Source organism: Zootoca vivipara, chromosome Z1, assembly GCF_965207765.1.
Source record: "Zootoca vivipara chromosome Z1, rZooViv2.hap1.1, whole genome shotgun sequence".
NCBI lineage: Eukaryota > Metazoa > Chordata > Lepidosauria > Squamata > Lacertidae > Zootoca > Zootoca vivipara.
The window spans coordinates 25,371,379-25,393,361 of record NC_142583.1 but is presented as its reverse complement, the minus strand read 5'-3'; the positions used below and the strand labels follow the sequence as shown (position 1 = coordinate 25,393,361).

General features: G+C 40.1%; 1 protein-coding gene across 1 annotated transcript; it reads right to left on the bottom strand.

Moving 5' to 3' along the window:
• Positions 1 to 339: 339 nt before the first annotated feature.
• Positions 340 to 21,729, bottom strand: DCTD (dCMP deaminase). Its single transcript, XM_035113909.3, has 6 exons — positions 21,410 to 21,729; positions 13,977 to 14,088; positions 13,111 to 13,246; positions 9,600 to 9,716; positions 4,005 to 4,101; positions 340 to 1,613 (listed from the first exon to the last, which is right to left on the bottom strand). Exons 1-6 carry the CDS (start codon positions 21,673 to 21,675, stop codon positions 1,535 to 1,537), a joined length of 807 nt encoding a protein of 268 aa, XP_034969800.3. The 5' UTR covers positions 21,676 to 21,729; the 3' UTR covers positions 340 to 1,534.
• Between the last annotated feature and the right edge of the window lie 254 nt (positions 21,730 to 21,983).

The following is a 21,983-nucleotide window of genomic DNA, read 5'->3' as shown; positions in this document are numbered from 1 at the left end:
CATTTCCCAAAAACAATATTCATCTGCATAAATGGTTAGGCTGACCCACAAATTAAGAAAATATTCCTAAAACAATTAAACCAGATTTCAGATGGAAATTAGGGGAAGCTGGAGCGTATTTTTCAATTGGCTGAATATTAAAAAATATACTTAAAGGTTCACATGTAACCACTACTACAGCATGACTTCTTCAGCAGGAAAGTAATTTTTGATCATTACAATTTCTGTAATGATACAACAAATATACAAAATACACTTTGCATATGATTGCAGAAACAGCAGCTCTCTAGAGCCAAACATATAGTGTAATATAATAATAATGAGTCTACTTCAACAAAGTAGGATTTTAATAAGACTTTAATAATCCTGGTGGCAAGCCAAATTACACAATGTCTTAATCTGCAGAATGATTTCAACATAGAAAGTAAGAGTCCAGGAAAACATCACAATATTTTTAAAAAACATGAATACCTTTGGGGTTGGAAACATTTTCTAAACATGCACATTTAGGCACCCCCCCAAAAAAAAAATCAAATAGAAGGGGAGATATTGAAAGCCCTTGATAGTTTTAGCCTGTGTTTCCAGAACCTATGGCACAGGGCCAGTTTTTAACAACTAAAAGCAAGCTAAAACCATAATTATGACATTTGGCATGTTCAACCTCAGTGCGGACTGAATCGCCTCATTTCCCTTAGAGGGAAAGCAGTGATTAAGTTACCTTAGAGGCTGATCCCAGAATTGTAATGTGCTGGATTGTCTAGTAGAGATTTAGACCAATAAATGTGTCTCCTTTTAGACATTAAAATCAGTTCCAAACAGAGTCCCATAGGTGAAAGCCTAATGATTTATGCACTTATCCTCTGCTAAATGGAAGGTATCTTGGGGGGAAAGGAATTAAAGCTACTCTGAAACTACATCCAATACAAAACATTCTTCAAACATAATTGAGCACATGCTCACACGCTACACTGCAACAGGAGAAGCAATTAAATAGATGAACATCTGGTAAAATATCAAGGTGTAATGTACCAGTATGGATTTCACACAACACAATATTTTGACTGTTATAGAGACATCTAGCCATATTGCTTGAAAAATGACATTTTCAATAGTTTGTGCTATATGCAGACCTGCTAGGCTGGTAGATGCATCCCTACAGTTACATGTCACCATACAAGCTATCCACCAGTTTTCTTGATCGAGCCAATATTCATAGGTTATTGCTTGTGACTTTGGTCCTCTTCATTCAGATCAGATGTTTGCACAGTGAACACACCTTTCCTATTGTTCATACACAAGTCCAGACCTCACCTATAGGTTCCATTTAGAAAAGATTCAGAAAACTCCAGGAAGTCAAAGCTTAAAACATATGGCAAGGAGGACAAAAATTTTCTGGGCCTGACATATTCCTTAGATGTCTACTTACAACTGTAGTGGGCTATTAAAAAGTTATGCCAAACTTCAAGATGAAAGGCATTAGCAGCTTCTAAGAAAAGGATAATCACAATCTTCTAGAGCTTTAATTAGATGTAACTCACAGAGGCTTTTGACATGGTCTGCTGTTAATTGAATCAAAATCAATGACTATCTTACTGCACTTAGGTTTGAATTTCCTGGAAAAAAAATGGAGAGGGGAAAAGAGATGGATATTAGCTAGTGAAGTAGTTAAACATTTTGTTTGCTTTGCCTCCCAACTAAATTTTAAGAAGGCAGAAATATCATTGGATTCACTCTGTGTTTCATCTCTATAGGAGCCAATTATAGTGCACCATACTGAGAGAAACCCGGACAAGAAAGTCTAAGACAAAAAGACACATGGGGTTGCTTAGTTTGTATGTTCTTCAGCTATTGGAGTTCATAAATTAGCCAGGAGTCAAAGGATTTCTAACAACCTAGCTGCAGGAGGTGGCATCATGTAACCACTCTTTCTGTAACATTTGATATTTTTTCCATGCCAATTTTTTCATAGAAAACTTCCAAAGTTTGCTTCAGTAATTTCACTGCAAAGGGGGAAAATATACTGCATTATGCAAGGGATAGAAAATATAAACTAGTGAAACTGGAATAATTTTTAAGTTACAACTTTAGAATTGTAAAATTAATATCGCCAACAAAGCTCATCCTTTTACATCATTAGAGCATCTGCTGCAGCAATTAGCAAGAAAGGTATTTGGGGACTGTGTGTATATTTTACAATCTACCAGTAAACAGAGGATTATGCAAATAGTGTGGATTTAGTGTCTCATTAAGCCTGACAATTCAGTTCTAGAGATTCATTAAGCATAACCATATCCTCACAAATCAATACAAAGAGGCAAAAACAGCCAAGAGAATGAAGGACAAGTTTGGGAGGAAGGTGGCACACACACTTTATCCAGCCTATCGCTTGGAAGCGCTGGAGGCACCCTAATCATGGGCAAGCTCTGGAAATACTTCATTTGCAACAGAATGAGTTATGCCCCCACTTCACCTAGTGCCCATGGTAGACATAGAATATGAGGAATAACTTTAGAACAGAATTTCAAATGCTGCATTATTGGCTCATGATTTCTACTTTAGCCCAGGAGCTAGAAGTCAGCCTAACGTTTTCAGTCAGAACTGTTAAAACATGCAAAACCTCAAGAAGGTTCTACATTAATATTAATATTTTCAAGTTTTTAAATTCATAATAATTAGCCTTTCACCAAAGCATCATAAAGGTGCTAAACCATTATTTGAAGACATTAACCTCCCTTAGTGCCTTATAAAATATACCCTTTTTTTCTTCAGGCCATATTCCATGAAAATATTGGCTTGGTTAAACCCAAAGGCTGTGTACACAGTCTCCTTCAGTCTGCATAAAGTCCTCTCCCACCATTGGTTTGCAAAGTGGTGTACACTAAGGTTACCAGATTTTTTTTCCAATGAACCCGGGGACACATCAACTTCAATGGATTTTGTATGGAGACTGATTTGTAAATCAAGGGACTGTCCCCGGGAAACAGGGACGTCTGGTAACCTTAGTGTAAACACAACATTAGTCACAATCCGTATCTATCATGTATCTATACTGCAATTTCTTATGGAGTATTGCACTTGGATGGGGTGTTGGGGTGTTAGGGGAGGGCAGTACCTCTGGTGGGGAACACGTTGTGCTCCTTCTGGGGTAGTTTGTCCACCTTTGGTCCCCACCCTACACTCAGTTCTCACCTGTGGCTCCTAGAAGCTGCCAGCATGTGACAGCGACCACACCCCAGGAAACAGGACACCCCAGGAAATGGCTTTGATTGGCCTGCTAAACCAGGTGAGGTATATAGGATTGCAGCCTGAGGTTTATCTTTTATGCTCTTACATGGAAGTAAGACATTGTTTTCTGAGGGAGCAGAGGCTTCGGCTTTAAGTAGTAACTTGCTAGGAATAACCAAAGACAACCTTTATCACATCTCTACTGCTATATTCTTTAAGCACAGCCAATATGACAACATGCTATACAGCCAATATTTTCCGTGAACAATAAGTTCTTATTTGGCAGAATACAAACAAGAATAACACTTCAAAACAATAAATACATGCATTTTACAATGTATAAACAGAGGCCGTACCCGGTGTCTTAGGGAAATATAGGAAGAAGGTATAAGGTTTTCCATAAAGGTATCTTCCTCATAGATATGCCGTTGTAATTTATGTTTATGAACAATTTCAGATATGACCTGCTTTTCTCTACAGGTTGGGGCAGGAGACTTGTCTGCCATGGTTTTCAAAGAATCCAAATATATTTGGTGTCAGCCACTACATCCCTTTTTGCACAAAGGCTGTGAAATAGGTTACAGAAAAAGCTAACAGCAGGCAACCACTTTCCTGTATTTGGCCCTGATCCTTTGAGCACTTAATAATATCATTTCACTTACTTGGATCATGAATGGGAGGAGGCCTATAGTCGAATAGGTGTGGGGCTTCAGAACAGTACAGAAGCATATGAAAGGATGGAAGGGACAAAAGTTGCAAGAGCCCGTGCATTACCTCACCTGTATATAATTCCAGCTAAATCAAACAAGCGCCGTGCAGCTGTCATCTCCAAAGTATCGTGATATTTGTCAGACATAAAAATAACTTCTTTTATACCTATGAGCGGACACAACAATGAGAAGCAAAAATGTTTAGCTGCATTCAAGGAAAGAGAGAGTTAAATTTATATTAAAAGTAACATCTACATAAAGATATTTTTAAGCAGAAGAAATGTATGCAAAACTTCCAATTACCAAATTAGCTGTGCTCCTAATAGAGCAGCCCCTTATGTGCAGCAGGATTTCTCACCAGTGTATACAGAAAAGGGAGAAGACGACCCCTTGCTCACAGAGTTCTGTTGGCTATAGGCTCTCTGGTTCATGGACACTATTTTAATTATAGGGTAAAACCCACCAATTGGTTTTGGCATGATTTGACTAATAGGGAGATTTGCCAGCTTTTAGAAAAATGGAATGAAATATTTTCACATAAATAGTTGTTCACACTAGAGATTGTCTAGAGATCTGGAGAGGGTGTTAGCATGGGGATTTTTTTCTGAGACATTATTTGTTTCCTATTCAGTGTGTTTTCTCCTTAACCCACCTAGTTTTCTTTAAACTAAACCACTTGCTACCAGTTACAGGTAGGTAGCCGTGTTGGTTTGCCGTAGTCGAAACAAAATAATAAAAAAATCCTTAGAGTCCAACTAATGGGCACCCGCATGGACCGCAGTATGCCAACATCTTCATGGCAGATTTAGAACGTTTCCTAAACTCCTACCCACTCAAACCTCTCTTGTACCTGCGATACATTGACAATATTTTTTATTATCTGGACACATGGTCAACAGACCCTGGACACCTTCCACCAGATATTCAATGGCTTTCACCCCACCATCAACCTAACAATGAACCAATCTATGCAAGAAATACATTTTTTGGACACTGCTATAAAAATACAGGATGGGTGTATAGACACCACCTTACACCGTAAACCAACTTACCGACAAACATATCTACATGCTTCTAGCTACCATCCCAAACATATCAAACAATCCATTGTATATGGCCAGCCCTACGTTATAGCCGCATCTGTTTCAACTCTACAGACAGAGACTCTCACCTAAGAGATCTACAGCAAATCTTTTTAGAACTAAAATATCTGCAGATCAACAGAGCCAGACTGATACCCAGAGAGAACTTGCTGCAAGACAGACCCAAAAAAAGAAAATAACAGAACACCACTAGTAAATCACATATAGCTCCCAAGTTAAAACAGTTCAAAGCATCATCAGAGATCTAAAACCTCTCCTAGACAATGACAGTTCTCTTTCTCAAGCTCTGGGAGGAAGACCTTTCATTGCCTACAGACAGCCACCCAATCTTAAACAACTCCTCACCCACAACAACCAGACTTAACATGGACACTGGTACCAGAGCCTGCAATAAACCCAGATGCCAATTTTGCTGCCACATACACCCGGACAACACCATTACTGGCCCCAACAACATCAAACATACCATCTCAGGACTATTTAATTGCTCATCTTCTAATATTGTGTATATCCCATCAAATGTCAACAGTGCCCTTCATACGTGCCCTTCATACTGGACAAACAGGCCAAACCCTACGCCAAAGGATAAATGGACATAAATCTGACATCAGGAATCACGAGAGAGAAACTAGCAGGAGAACACTTAATCTCCCAGGACATTCTATACAAGAGCTCAAAGTAGCTGTTTTATTACAGAAAATTTTCAGAAACAGACTGGAAAGAGAAGTTGCTGAATTGCAACTCATTACCAAGCTTAAAACCATGGAGAGACCTGGTCTGAATAAGGACACTGGATTCTTCTCTCATTATACATGATAAAGCTTTCTTTAGCACCTCACCCATTTCTTTCCTGCAAGACCAATTGCAGTCGGTAACAGTCGGTAACTGTCATCAACAGGTTTACCACTCCTACCAACCTATCACCCATTCCCACCACCCTTCTGAGTAATACCCCCACCCCACCCTCTGACTATTCATAAGGGTCTGGTGACTTCTGTTTCAGTGTATCTGAAGAAGTGTGCATGCACACAAAAGCTCATACCAATTACAAACTTAGTTGGTCTCTAAGGTGCTATGGAAGGATTTTTTGTTTATTTTGTTTCCACTTGTTACCGGTTAAAGAGTTAAAAGACATGCTGATACTGCATGTTACAAACAAGTTAAAATAGGGCATCCAACATCAGCAACAACTAGAACCGGCGTGACAGATCTAGTGCATAGGTATTTTGTCATATAATGCTACTATAATAAAAAGTAGCTTAATCTGGGAAGAGATGGGATTGTTAACGAGGCAAAAAACTCTGAAGGTCATGGAACTTCAAAAGTGGAAGAAGACAAATGTAGCCTCAGGATTTTCAGGCCCAGCACTTAAGAGGGTGCAATACCAAAAGTGTTATATATTTGTCCAAGTGGATCTGTAGAGTTACTGGTGGGATATATAAAGAAAGCTAGAGTAGATTGAGCCACACACTGAACTGCAACTGTGAAATTGCTGCTACCCAATTGTCTTCTGCTTTGCTGGCATTTCTGTTTGCAGAATGCGAAGCTATTACTGTCCATCAGTGTGCACAATGTTTTACACTGAAAGACAGGAGACATTTCTTCTCTGAAGAATTTGTATGTATCGTGAATTCATCCTTAAAAAACACAATAGGACAGTCTCACGTAATTACTTAAAGCAGATTTTGGACAATTTCAAAGCACTCATATCTCTTGCAATTTCTGCTTCTGCTTCCATGGCTCTCCCCTACCCCCACCGGACTGCAAGCATCAACTGTGACTGTGCAGAGCACAATCCTACACATTTTCCCATTCTGCCAACATGTCAATATTACATCCTGAACACACAAAGAACAGAAAAAACCAAGAGTGATAACTGACAATGAGTCTGACAGAGTGTGTTAGGAGCTTAACTATTTCACTGCTGCATATAAAGCAAATGAATATTATGGCAAATGGGTTTATTAGGCAAAATTGAGATGGACCTAGATTTCTAAAATGCCCCAATATTACATGATGTTATTTCCATCAAAATTTAAGAAATACATACAAAGTGCTGAGGCATTTCAAGGGCCTTATCCCATGTAAAATGTGGAAATTAACCTTTGAGAACTAAAAATAAATCATATTTGTGTTTATGTACCTTACACATACTTTATTTCACTGAATCTTACTTTACATTTATTTATTTATTTCATATTTATGCCACTTCACATCTCCAAAGGAATCTCTTAAGTGGTTTACAGGCTGTCTTAAACAACCAAACAGAAAATGACCCAAAATATATTATCAAACACTATGAATGAGAATCAGATACAAATACAACAATGATCCACATTTAAAGTAGCATAATTAACACATAAAAAGAAAATATTCTTATTAAAAAAGAAAATCCACAAAAAGGTTCCTGATAGAATTACATATGTATGATTTAGAACCAGCTCATTTGCCCCCTTCATCTAAGGCAAAACAGTATCATACAAACACCTTTGGGAAGAATGGAAGGATATACATTTAACAGATAAATAAATAAATGCATCCTGCCCTCTCCAACTCTTACTGTACTGTATACTGATTCAGATTCTTCTCCTACGTGGCACGAATATCAGTTGGTTAGAGCATGGTTCTGATAATGCCAAGGTTGCAGGTTAGATCCCAGCAAAAGATAGCTGCATATTCCTGCATTGCTGGGGGGCTAGACTAGATGACCCTCGTGGTTTCTTCCATATCTATGATTCTATGATTCAAGCAACATTAAAACACTCAAAAATGTTCAATGCAAACTATCACTCTGAGTGGCAAAATGCATGCAAAATTCAAGTTGGCAACCCCGTAATACGTAACTCACTTTTGTATACCAGATGATTAAATTAAAAAATGCAAAATTAAAAAAGTGGTAGCCTCAGTCTCATGGTGACCCCAATAGCGATAAATCTCTTTGACGTCTCTCCTTGGGGGACAGGGGTCAACATCACTGGTGGTCTACACTGGCACTGCAGTGGTCCTCTTACTTGGTTGTGGGCAGGAACGCCAGTCAATTAGCTACAACTGTCTCCACTCTCCTACTCCTGGCTGGCAGGGGAATTGGGAACAAGGTGGGCAGACAGGTGGAATAGTCTCTCCCATGATCCCTTACTAGCTGCAACAGTCAAAGCAGGGCAGTGTCTTCTCAAGAGGCAAGACTGCATTATATTTATAGTTTATTTTGGCACTTTTATTTTATAATTGCCCTTTACGATAATTGTAAGTAATTGCGTCATGGCCATGGTTTCATTAGGTAGGGATAACTTTTTTAAAAAATAGTGTGTATCATTTCCCCCCCCCCCCTTACATTTCAACCCTTAAAATCTACAAGGGAATACTTGTGGGAAGTTTCTCCACGTTTCTAAAATTTTGGCCTGCCAATCCAGTTGATTAACATTAAAATTTGATTAAAACAGAGCCATTTATATTGCAATTAAAGCTCTTCCACTTGCGGCAGAGGAAATTAGCTGTATAAAAGCCCAGTGCCTGAAACCAAGTGTCACTCTCCCAATTTTCCATCATAGTGAAGTATGGCCAAGAAACAAGACCAGAACGTCCCTATGCAGGCAGAAGACTTAGACCCCATCCCAATGGCGCACCCCTTTATTTTCTCCCAAGTAAGTGCAGGGTTGCCATTCATCCCTACAGTGACAGTTCACAGAGAACTGTCCATTGATTGGCAGTAGCGCTCCAGAATTTCAGACCCAAAGAGGCTGAGGATTAAATTTGGACCTTTTGCAAGCACAGAATATGCTCTAGCACTGTGGTATGGAGATTTCCCAAAGCAATGTGCTGCATTTGGGGAAAGCGTGCCTCTGAGTGTTAACAGCGGGTGACCCAGGTCTCATTGACAAGAGATCCTGTATGGATGCACGTTCCCCCTCCCTCAGACCGCAGGGATCTGTGAAATATATAAGCCTTCATTCTGCATCTTGTCATAATAATGGACATTTTACTAGTATCCAATAATCTGAAGAAAGGACTAATGATCAGACTAGCACACCTGCTGCAGTGGTGAAGATTTATCACTATTGTAATGAAAGACATAATTATAAGAGAGATCATAGAAGTCTCTGTGACATTTATGGCCAAAGAGATAAAATCTTCAAGTGTCGACCATGTCTGATGCTCAAATTAAAATGTTACATATATATACTCCCAGCAGATCTTGTGACACACAGTTTATTCTCTCTTCCCCTACCCCCCGCACACACCCCATTTTCTGTTCGCGATGTGTCAGAGAATTGTAAATTGACACTAATTATATGCCATGCCTGCACAGTTCCTTGGCAGCTCTTGGTCGAGGAAGAGGCAAACTTGAATTAAAAACAAGCTAAGAATCACAGAGGATGCAATTAGCACGGGAAAACCTGGCACCACTCAAGTATAGAAAACACAAGGAGTGTCTTAAAGGTTGATAGTGCAATTAATTTAGATCTAAACAGCCACAATTTGGAAACCAAATACATCTGTGATGAGGTGCCCATGAACAGACAGTGCAGCAACACTGACAAATCAAGCTGGCACCTTTCCTTACCTGCCTGGATGATGAGCTTTGCACATTCATTACACGGAAACAAGGCAACATACATGCTGCAGCCTTTCACATCAGCCGAGTTCTTGTTCATTATGGCGTTCAGTTCAGCGTGACACACTGATTAAAGATAAAAAGAACCCAACAAATATTCATATGAGCGTTCGTTAAAGTGAGTCATCAATCTAAAACTTAACAAAGTGTTACACCGCAAATGCCTGCGTCCTTCCAGAAGCAAACAGCCAGCACAATCTGTCACACCAGAGAGAAATTTAAAGTGGGGAAGGGGAGGGGAAATCATCCAGAAATACCAAGATCAATGAAGGTCAAGCAATCTGGCCAGGCTTGCAGTGAGTAATGAAATCATTAAGCACATTAACATGGCCATTCGTGAACACCTACAGGACGAAGCAAAGCCATAGGCTGAAGGCCAAGTAGTTTCAGTCACCCTAAGTGTGGCAATATCTCACGGCACCAGTGCTCCCAGAGAGCTCTAATTGCCATTATAAAGGAGCTCATTTGTGTGTTTACATGCATGGATAGGAATGTTCTTTTGATTATGCAAGTGCACTCTGTGTTCTTAAGTGCAAAGGGAATTATGAAGTAAAGCCAAGCAGCTCTCACCTCCAGGTAAGATAGCTGGCAATGAAGCTTGAGAAAAAGCGACCAGCACTAAGAATGCAGTTTAGACAATCATTTTGTACTGTTGCCATCTTCACTAGCACCTATTAAGACTGTCTTAATTCCTACAAGCTCATCTTGGAACAATCCAAAAGTGAAGAGGTTATTTCGAATTTCCAAGAAGCACCATATTAGGCTCCTGTGAACGAACAGTAACGCCATAAGAAAAACTCATTTTTGTTGTTGTGGAGAAATCATATTGTTTCCAAGGTTTTATATAAGGGTTAACAGTTATGTAAACTGTCCTGGGTTTTCTTCTAGAGCTGTGGAGATAAAACGTTATCAGCAGGAAGCCAGCAGGTCACCTGAGTGACAGCTTAACTGCTGTTGTTTACACTACTTCAAAAAGGAGATAACTGAGTGAAATTTCTGTCTTTTTAAACAGGGGCTAAAGCATCAGAAGCTAGTAAATTCTAATTGGTCAGCTGACAGGTGTTCTGCTTCATTCTTCTGCATAATAGCTATAGACCAATGAGGGGAAACAGTTCTATCCAAAGTTAAATCTTTGGCATCAGAGAATGATTATTTAAAGAAATCATTAAAAAGGAAACTATCTCGTTTAATCATGTCACATGCATGTCATCATATTAATAACAGTAATTTATATTACAACAATCTTAGATGAAATGTATTGAAAATTTATTTTACATTTGGATCTCTGTGCTACAGTGGTACCTTGGTTCTCAAACGCCGAAAAGCCGGAAGTAAGTGTTCTGGTTTTCGAACGTTTTTAGGAAGCCAAACGTCTAATGCGGCTGTCAGCTATTGTTTCCGGGGCACCTGCACCAATCAGAGCTGCGCCTTGGTTTTCTTTTTTAAATGTATTTTTATTAAAGATTTTCTAGGTCTACAAAAGTATGTGCAATGTCTCTCTTTCTCTTTTTTTTTCAAGCAACATTTTTTACAGATCAGTTTTGTTTGGACATTAGGAAGAAAAGGGGGGAGAGGTAGAGGGGGGAGAAGTGAATGGGAGTGGGGTTGGGTGGCAATGTTTCTATTTTACTTTATATGTGGGGTTTGTGTCAGCGTCGCTTGTACAGGTTCTTTGCTATTCACTTGTGTTCCTTTGGTGGTGAGAGAGGTTGGGGTTAGCCTAGGGCAGGCATCCCCAAACTTCGGCCTTCCAGATGTTTGGGACTACAATTCCCATCTTTCCCAACCACTGATCCTGTTAGCTAGGGATCATGGGAGTTGCAGGCCAAAACATCTAGAGGGCCGCAGTTTGAGGATGCCTGGCCTAGGGTCTGGTTGTTCATTTGTGATTGCCTGTGGTGATCTTTGTTTTCATGCGTGAGTGGGGTGGGTGGGTCAGGTTAGCCATATTGATTTGTATGCTGTTGGTGGATTTTTGTCATTATCTTGTTGGGGTGCGCCTTGGTTATCAAACATTTCGGAAGTCTAACAGACTTCTGGAATGGATTAAGTTTGGCTTTTTTGTTTTTGAGGCTTTTTAGGTTTTTTTATTTTTGTGACTGTGTGGAACCCAGTTCAGCTACTGATTGATTGATTGTGTGACTGCGGAAATGGATAAAAGCCCCCCCCCCTTCAAACAATGACTATCATCAGTGCAGGTAAGAAAAAATTGTTTTTAATTTTTATCAACTACAATACTGTCTTATTTATTTTATAGTATAGTACATTGATTATTGCTTTCATTTTATGGATCAATGGTCTCATTAGATAGTAAAATTCAAACTTAACAAACACTACTAATTGCTCATTTCTTAATACTGTTCACATATGGCATATCTACTGACCTAATTAAAATACTAAAGGTAAAGGGACCCCTGACCATTAGGTCCAGTCGTGACCGACTCTGGGGTTGCACGCTCATCTCGCATTATTGGCCGAGGGAGCCGGCGTATATCTTCCAGGTCATGTGGCCAGCATGACAAAGCCGCTTCTGGCAAACCAGAGCAGCACATGGAAACGCCGTTTACCTTCCCGCTGTAGCGGTTCCTATTTATCTACTTGCATTTTGACGTGCTTTCGAACTGCTAGGTTGGCAGGAGCTGGGACCAAGCAACGGGAGCTCACCCCGTCACAGGGATTCGAACCGCCGACCTTCTGATCAGCAAGCCCTAGGCTCAGTGGTTTAACCACAGCGCCACCTGGGTCCCAATTAAAATACTAGTACAGTCCAATTTTATTTTGCATTGCCTAGCCTGTGTTGTGACTTGTAATATGGTTTTCCTAAAACACATATTTTCAATTAACACTGAAACTCTTGTTAGGTTTGAAGAAATTCTAGTTACAGGTAGGTAGCCGTGTTGGTCTGCCTTGGTCGAAACAAAATAAAAAAATTCCTTCCAGTAGCACCTTAGAGACCAACTATGTTTGTCATTGGTATGAGCTTTCGTGTACATGCAATTCTGTTCAACTTCAGTTCTTACAAAGAATAAATACCCCAAACTTTTCCAGTTAAAATATAGAGTTTGGGATATACTCGCCGTATGAGAAATACGACCCGGCATATAAGACGACCCCCAACTTTTGAGAAGAGTTTCCTGGGTTAAAAAGTAGTCTTATACTCAGGAATATACAGTACTATATTTGCCCGATTTTGGGTAGATAAACAAATATTTATTCTACTTACACTAGCTGCTACGCAAGCATTCCTATAGGCTTGTACAAATCTAATAGCGAGAGAATGAAACAAAAAGCTTAAGATGACATTATGTGAATGCCTAAGGTTTTTTTATGGAGAAAATTTGGTTGTAAAAGCCTCTTTCCTTAATATGAAAGAGAAAAATGTTTTACAAATAAAAGCAAGGATATTATTTAGCAAGTAAAAACAAGAAGCGGTCTGGTGTGGATGTTGTATATTCCATACCATATGGATATTTTGTGTCAAGTTTACTATCTGCTATTCTGGTCCAAGGTAGCAGGTCATCACTGCATCCATTAGGCATGCCGTTGTATCCAATCCCAACAATCTTGTTTTCTGAATTCACAATACATGCACCAACCTGAAATGAAATGAACAACTTTCTTTATTGTAGTAGGTCAGATATTTTGGTGATCCCGTACTCACCTGGTTCCTCTGCCAAGGCAAGCGGTACCCACCCTGTTGCAGCTGGAGCTATACTTCCCCATAAAGAAAACCTAAGTGAGCCTGGTCTGACCTTGAGCATCAACATTGAAAATGTTCAAGCACTATGAAAGCACCATTTGAGACCATGCTTCTTCATTCAAACTGCACCTGAAGAGGACAAAAGTTCCCAGCATAACAACTCAATTCAAAAACATGGAAGGTACAGAAATGCTTTTTATTGTGATGCTTTGTAGGCTAAGTTGGTCTGTGCCCAACTTAGTGACATGCAGGTAAAAATGGAAAAGTCAGAACCTCAGTAAAAACAGAACCATATTACATGGCTAGATCAAACTATAATCTCAAATACACTAGCTTCTTCTTCAATTATTTTCATCAAATGCATTATCTGTAAACTGTAAGTATTTTTACTTCTTGTGGCGAAAGGAACCACACAGCTCTTCATCCAGTACTATAAAAGAACAATCTTCCCAAGAAAAAAACAGCTCAAGTTACCACTTGATAGATAAAATCCTCATTGTAGTTTCCTCTTTGCTCTAACTTTGGATATCCTTGTAATTAGATTGTGTTGAACAACTAGAAACTTATTGTCATATGAATTTATGAGAGACAGTGCGGCATAAGCTGCCTGGGCACCATATTCTTACCTGAGAATTTGGATCTTTGCTTCTTTGTGCCGATAAGAAAGCTACAGCCATGAAATATTCAGGCCACTCCAAATAGTCATCACGTTTTTTACAGGGTGTTTCACAGCCATACCTACATAAGTCAAATCAAATGACACTAATGGTTACGATTTGCATGAATTGTTTTATTTTTTTAAAATAGTCTATTAGGTATACTTTGACCCCGGTGTTTGGGTCTCTGAAAATAAGTCAATTACTATGATGTAAAATTCCAGAGTGGCATGAGGGTTTAATTAGTACAACTAAGAGAGCAGCATCTGATCATAAAGGTTATAAATTCAGATCAAGAATTTAACAGCGGAGAATATCAGTGTTCCATATCTGCCCAGTTCCATATGAGCAACACTTCTTTTTCAACCAAAAAGGCCAAAAGGAGACTAAATTATCTCATTTAAAGCAGCAATTTGCAGTCTTTAGGCAGCGCAGTGCCAACTATTATCTATCCCTCAATGTTACCTTCTTTAGAGAAATATGCAAAGGTTACGTTCTTTGCTCCAGCATTACTGACAGTTAAGTTGCTTGAGCAAAGATACCTCTTAGACCAGCTATTCTAATTGCAAGCATATGGTACAATATCATTTGTTACAGCTAAAATATAAAAACAGAATGAGGCATTCTTTGCTGAACATTTCTGGTGGTGTCACTGTCTGCTAAGAATGGTTTTCAGTTACACTGCCCATAAATACCGGTAGTGTTGCCAGTGTACATTCTAATGTGAGGAGTCAAGTGCTCCATCTTTGATTCTCTGTATGAGTCTACAGACAGACAGTAATGGCCCTTTGCCAAATCTCTACAATTGGGAAGCATGAATAGGCAGATGGAACAACTAACCCCAAATAGGAGCATTTCAAATAAACTCATTTCTCAAACAAATACATGACCTAAAAGAGAAAAGCCTGTGTGTACGAGTTTCATTCTTCAGATACATAACTAGAATACAGCAGGACAAAACCTTAAGAGTGTAAAAAGTGGTTTGTGACTTGCAAGGGGTTTTGTTTTCCATGGTGTGCACTGCACACACCAAATATATCCACCCCAAATTTTGACAGGCAAACAAAGAAGCAGCCTCCCTCTTTCAGCCTGCCTTCAGCTCCCTGAAAGAACTAACATGTCTCCCAGCCTCACCTTATGTCACTCAGCCATAGTACCTAAAACTCTAATTTGTAGGTTTTGTATATACACTACCAAGACACCTGTTGTGCCAGCATTTCCTAGGACACCTCTCATTTACCTCTTTTTGGAAGGCGATCAACCATATCCTGCATCTCAGAAAACAGAAAGTGACAGCTTTGAAATAACTCCTTTAGAAGTCACCAGCAAAAATCTTAGAGTGCAGTAGAGTGGCACTCCTCTATTTTATTCCTAATGTACAAAACAAACACGGAATTTTTTTTCATGCTTAAATCCTACAGTAAAGGTTAATCTTTCCACATTTCTGTAATTGATTTTTAGGCACAGAACCTAGAAGGCCAAAAACCCCACTAATAGTCTGTTTCATCCTGTGGTTGTGATATATTGGAACAGATTATCTTTTGCTCCCATATAAACTATTGCACATTGGAGTCTCACATATAACAGGAAGAAGTGCTTAAAGATGACTAAGAGGGTGCATAAAGACATACGGTAACTATCTTGCCCCTTGCCGTTGATACTCAAACACATACAATCTTTGAAGTGAATGTTTATCTTCTCTTCATCCCTCCTTCAAGGGATAACAACAACAACAATTCTCTTATTTATACCCTGCCAATCTGGCTGGGCTTCCCCAGCCACTATGGCAGGGATGATCGATTTGCTGTTTGTTTTTGTTTGTTTTCAAGCACCTTGCATACTTAATATTTGCATTTTAAGAAAGTTTCAAAACACTTTTTATGCACACTGTTCTTTACTCTTGAAACACTACTTTAAGAGTGGAGAGGTGTGCTGACACAATCAGCAGCCAGCCGAGTCCAAATCATGCACTGTACTAACCAGAGTGGGGATAAGGGCATTAGCGCCACCACCATCCCTATCAATGAGTTGGACAGCATCTGTTTGCCGTGAATATCTCCTTTATTCGTAGAAGCTTCCCACACAATGCAGAACTCTGGAAAAATAAGTTGTACATTGTGTGGGAAGCCTACGTGAGTAGAAGCAGGCTCTCCGTTGCAGACAGCCATTCTCCAATGACAAGGGCAAGGAGACAAGCATGTGCAGCTAGCATGCTCCTCCCAGCTATCATTTCTATTTCCTTGTCAGTACCGGTAATAATGCCTGAATAGGGCTTTAGCATTGTGTAAACCCAGCTTCTTCGGTGAATGGACTTCTTCCGAGTTTGATTCAGGTTGGAGACTCAGACTGAAACCCTACTCAGGCAAGCCTATTCACAAGCTGAATCACTGCATGAGCTCCAGGGCTGAACTAACTTTGCACCTGACACCACACACTCCCACTACCTGGTATTTGCACAAATGGGTTACATGTCTGCAAATGGGTTACATGTCAGTCTGCAAAGACCCTCTCCCTGCAAATGTTCATATCCAGTGCTAATCCATTTTCCAACACCTTTATTGGCATATAGTGCTAATCAGACAAGGCAAGACTGGTTGGTGCATCCCCACATACTAATTCAACTTGAATAGGACATTTATACCATTATGGGGCAAATGAGCTTCCATGGTGAGCTCATTATGTGTCTTATACACCCAAAATTTCTTTTTCCTGGTATAACAGAAATAATTTTCTTCTTCATTATGCCACTTCTACACTGATATCTATGGAAACGTCTAGAGAAAAATTACAAGAACAAGCTCTCTTCTCCTAGGGGAAACCACCTGAAGGACAATCATTACTTTGGTCTAAACTAAGACATAGGAGGTATAAGGTGTATAAATTGGATTTAGCTAAGACACCAGTCAAGACAAAGGCAATTTGTTCATTACATCATGACAGAGATTCAGTTTAAAGGCACAGGTGAGCTTAGACTTGAAATTAAACTATCTCAGCTCTTGCTGAACAAGGTTTCAGTATGAAAGATAGCATTCTTTCTTGGAAGACAGACACAGTGGATGGATTCAGATGACTTATTCCCTCAGGGGAACATAGAACCATCAATTTACAAGAACCAGCAATTTACAAGAACCTCTGAAGGAGGACCAAGCCAATCTGCAAAAGGCTCCAAAGTCACTAAAATTGTGGCTAATTAGATTTGCTGATAACTCCTCCTACTGAACGTAATGTAAGTCATCCTGATATATTTATTTTTTAAAGCATTTTAAGGATGTGAAATAAGGAATCTTGCAGAAATGAAAAATAAGGCTAAGGTATCAAATATAATTCCTTAAAGTAAAAGGGGGGGGATCCTACAACCATTATACTGTACTGTTATGAGTTGGTTGAGGCGGGGCGGGGGGAGGTTGTATGTGAGATCCTTCTAACCCCTGGGTTAAAGTTAAGTTGCAGCGATTTGACTTGGAAGTAAAGCAGCAAGCTGGAGAGAAAGTCGGTTTTGATTTCTGTTTGAATCCAAGGCTTGGGCTATGGGAGAAACACGAGCCTTTTGGAGTGTTAAAGCTGTGAACCCTTCCATTGTAGACTCAGTTTATACTGTATATGTGTAAATAAACCATGTATCACAAAGAAACCAGTCTCCGCTGTGCCTCATCTCCAAAAGGAAACACAAGTCCTAGGTTTTTTCTAGAGCCCCTGGAATCTTGTACCACTCAGAAATTAGTGTGGCATACAACAATACTGTACTATCAATAAACTACTCTGTTAGTATATAGATGGGAAGTAAAGAAGCTCTAGTATTTTTTTTAATAAAGACTGAGATATCAAAGCTTATCAACAACCTGAATTGCATTCTCCACTATTCTGCTTCTTTGCTGCTAATTTAAATTTATTTGAGTAAGAACAAACAGCATGGTCGGCTATCTTAGAGAAGAGCTTTATGACTCTTTCTTAGACAAAGGTCTATAAACCAGTGGTAGAAAAAAGCTTTTAACGCATATTCAATCCTATGTCTAATCCTTGACCACCTGTAGAATAAGAGAATTGTAGAGTTGGAAAGGGGTCCGAGGGTCATCTAGTCCAACCCACTACAACGCAGGAATTACAGCTAAAGAATCCCTGACACAGCAATCCAACCTCAGTTTAAAAACCTCAAATGAAGCAGACTCAATCTGGTCAAGTAAAAACCTCTTTCCCAAAGCTGTTAAGAGACACTGCTCTTAAGGTAAGATAACAGTTAACTGGATGAAAGAATGGCTGAAATTTGTACAAAGCCAGCTCATTTAAGAATTACCATGTTCATTAAACATGTATGCATTCTGTGACTCATATGTACCTGCCCATAAGGCATTACAAACTGTCTGAATTTGCTCATTTCACACTCATAAACAGAATAAATATTAATAACTGTTTCTCGATAGTATTTTATCATATTACTCAGCTCCCAGATTCGGATATAGTAAGGCTTTGGCAATACTCCACCTACCAAAGACCACATTCATCACCTTGGCTGGATTTCTTTGAACATTATTAACCTTCCTTCCTTCAAGGGCATCAACTGCTTCCTTTCCTTTAGATTTGTCTCCTTTCATTTCACAATCAAAATGAAGCTGAAATGCTTGCATAGAAAGGCCTTTTTTTATCTAAATAGTTGTGTATGGTTTTTTTTTTAATTGCATGCTACCCCCTGCTCAGAATATTGACTGTAATCAAAACCTTTATAGAAGATAATATTGTTTAGTTTTATGGATTTCCAGGCTTTTGGCAATAATCAGTCCCGCCTGACACCATCAGAACATAATTTTTCTTCCTGAAATGCACTGAGAGTTGCATCCACAACACTGTGCTGTTCATTTAATTATTTTGGTGCTTTTTATGCCTGTGTCTCCGGGAGAACATCACAGCAAAGCTAGCTCAAAGAGCTGTTTAGGGAATAGCTAAATGATATATTTTAAGATAATTCTTTATATTAGTAGTGCCCCTAATTTTGCAGCATCACTGTGAAGTACAGTCTCATAAAGTTCCCCTGTAGATTTATTTTATAGCCCAGATATCCTCTGTTCTTCTGTATGTTATACATTTTCATTTCCTCAGCTACCCTTCACCTGTATCATCCCTTACTATGCATTCAAGCAAGGAGCCTCAATTATATTTTTGCCATTTGGTGCCTTTGCTCATGTACTTCACATATTCTGCCTCTGACACTCACATTCACAGTCAACTTCTTGCAGATCTTTTATACACTGTTATTCTAAATCTCTTTCCCTTTTCATGCTCCGGCACCGGGGGACAGAGAGCAGTGGGGTGGGGCTGGCGCACATCCTGGGGGCGTGGCGCCCAGTGAGATGGGGAGCAGCTGCGATGGCACCCCACTGAGATCGTGCTGCTGGGGGCGGTGCGCTCCCCCCGCACCCTCTTCCTCCGCCAGTGAGTGGGACCAGCAATGAAATGTTGCAACGCGGAGTGTTTCCTGTAATACCCTCTTAATGACAGCCCATCCCTTATACCAGGCCGAGACCACTTATAACTTCTGAGGCCCCTAATCATAATAAAATTTTAAAACGATGACACATGAAAACAAAATAAAGTATTTTTAATTCAGTAATATGACAAAATCTCCATCACTTAGCAAAAAGAAGTATACTGTACGTGTCTTTTGCCAAATCACACCTCTTATTTGCTGAAATTTGCAGCTCTCAGCTGAGAGAAGGCATCACATTTTGGTACGATGCACATAAAAACATATCACAAAAATTATCAATGAAAAAAAAACCAAGTGCTGGCAAGAGCACTTACTGAATTTTGTCCTAGCTGCTTTAAGGCATCACTCAGTTGGCACCTCAATATACTCCCTTTATCTTCATTCTTTTATATCAAGAGAGCAGTATTAGAAACTGAGATATGAAAGCTAGGAGCTAAATGGCACCTTAGCCTAGGGGTTATAGGCGCAACAACGGAATGTCTAGGCGTGCTTCTTTTATAACAAGAATACAAAACTGAAAATGTATGAACTGCAGCTAAAATATTATGTTCATTTTTCACATGGTCTCTAGTCCTTCCCCTGCCCACCCCCCTAATATTCTTAAGAGGGTCTCTTCTCCAGTCTTCAGAGTGTGGCTGGAAGTGAGGAGGCAGAAAAAGGCCCTCCTTTCCTTCCTCTGCAGTTTTAATCTGAAATCTCAGGTGCAGTACTGCACCCAGAGCTCAGAAACTGCTTGCGCTAATGAAATTCCCTGTCGCAAAACGCACCTAAGAACAAAGGGAGTTTCGAACGCTGCAAGAAAGCCATCTCTCTTGAACCACACATTGGGCAAAAAAATCCTGCATTGTAGGGGGTTGGATTAGATGACCCTTGTGGCGCCTTTCAACTACGCGATTCTACCCATCACCATGGCCTGCAAGAGACTGCCACTACATATTCCTGACAATCTACTGAGGTTTCATTCATTACGCTGGCTGTGAATACATGAGCGAAGAATGGCAACCAGACTATACCAGACCGGAACATAGGCAAGAGAGTTGTGAGAACAAAAGGCAAGGAGTACAGAATTTCTAAACCAGAACCAATTGGAAAAAATCCTTTCAGTCCCCATTAACTCATCTACAATTATTATTATTATTTTCATTTTATACATTTCAATAATTTTACAATCATTTTAACATTTCAAAACTCAGCTTCCTTCCCCCTCTTTCTGCGGTTCCTTAAATTAATTTTTTAATATTTTCTGCGTCTACAATTGGCATCCCCATCAGAACCACGTCTTAACTAGAAGCAGACATTGCTTATTTCCTGCTCTGCCCCTTTATCTACCCTGACTGCGGATACAAACTGGTTGCCAAGGTGACTTTATAAAGCGACTTAAGCAAGGTTGGCTCTGTGCAGTAATAAGACACCACCGCATGGGCAGGGAAACCCACGACGAAGACGGAAGTAAGTATAATTGCCTTCAGAAACATGTGATTAGAAAAGAAAGAAGTTTCTAACCAGAAACATTTTTTTAAAAAAACTCTTATTTATATAAGAATATTGAAACAACAGTACTGTACTGTATAGCCCGTTCAGAGACGCGGCAATCCCATATCCATTTACCTGAACTCTGTGGGACTTGCACCTAAGCAGGAAAAGAACTCGTTACATAAATCAATAAAAGATTCAGACGGAAGTTCAAGGGGTTGGGAAACGAGGGAATAAAAGGAAAGTTTCCAAATTCCACGGAAGGGGATCAATGAGCAGACGTGGGGGTGGGGGGTGTTTTTCCAAGTCACTTTCCCCTCCTTACAAAAAATCCCCAGCAAAGCGGGCGAGAGGAAATATATTTTTCTAAGCAAGCCATTCCTTAAGCCTGGAGGGAGAAGCAAGAAAAGTTATGAGGAGGGGCACCAACCAACCACCACCATGCGCCTACCCATTCAGGCAGCTCGCCTGCGTCTGACCCCCACCATTCATCTCGCGGCCGTCTGAGGCAGGAACAACGTCACGGCCCCGGGGGAAAGCCGGCTCCATGCTGAACACGTCCGCTTTACAATTTGGCGCCAAAGCGGCAGCTCGGGGAGGAGGAGGAGGAGGAGGAGGAGGAGGAGGAGGAGACTTGAAACCATGCGCATTGATAACTTTTCCGAGGCCGCTCCGCGCTTTCTCTGCCCGATTCCTCGAAGGCGCGCGGCGACTCATGGAGCGGATGGGCAAAAGTCGAAGCGCTCCAAAAAGTTAAGTCCCGACTCGGACTACATTTCCCAGCATGCATTGCCCTGCCGCTCCGGAGGGATTGTGAACCACGGAACTCCTGGCATGCTGGACGTTGTAGTCCTCAGGGGGCAGCGTGCGCTCAAATTTAGTGAATCAAATCAACTAAAGTGACCGTAGCTTTCCTTTGCAACGCTGCAAAGGAACCAGTGATTTAACAGTGCAAAAATGCAGTCTACAGTAGTTAAGAAAAACAAAGGTACTGATGACCACTCATCAACACATCCAAGAAACAT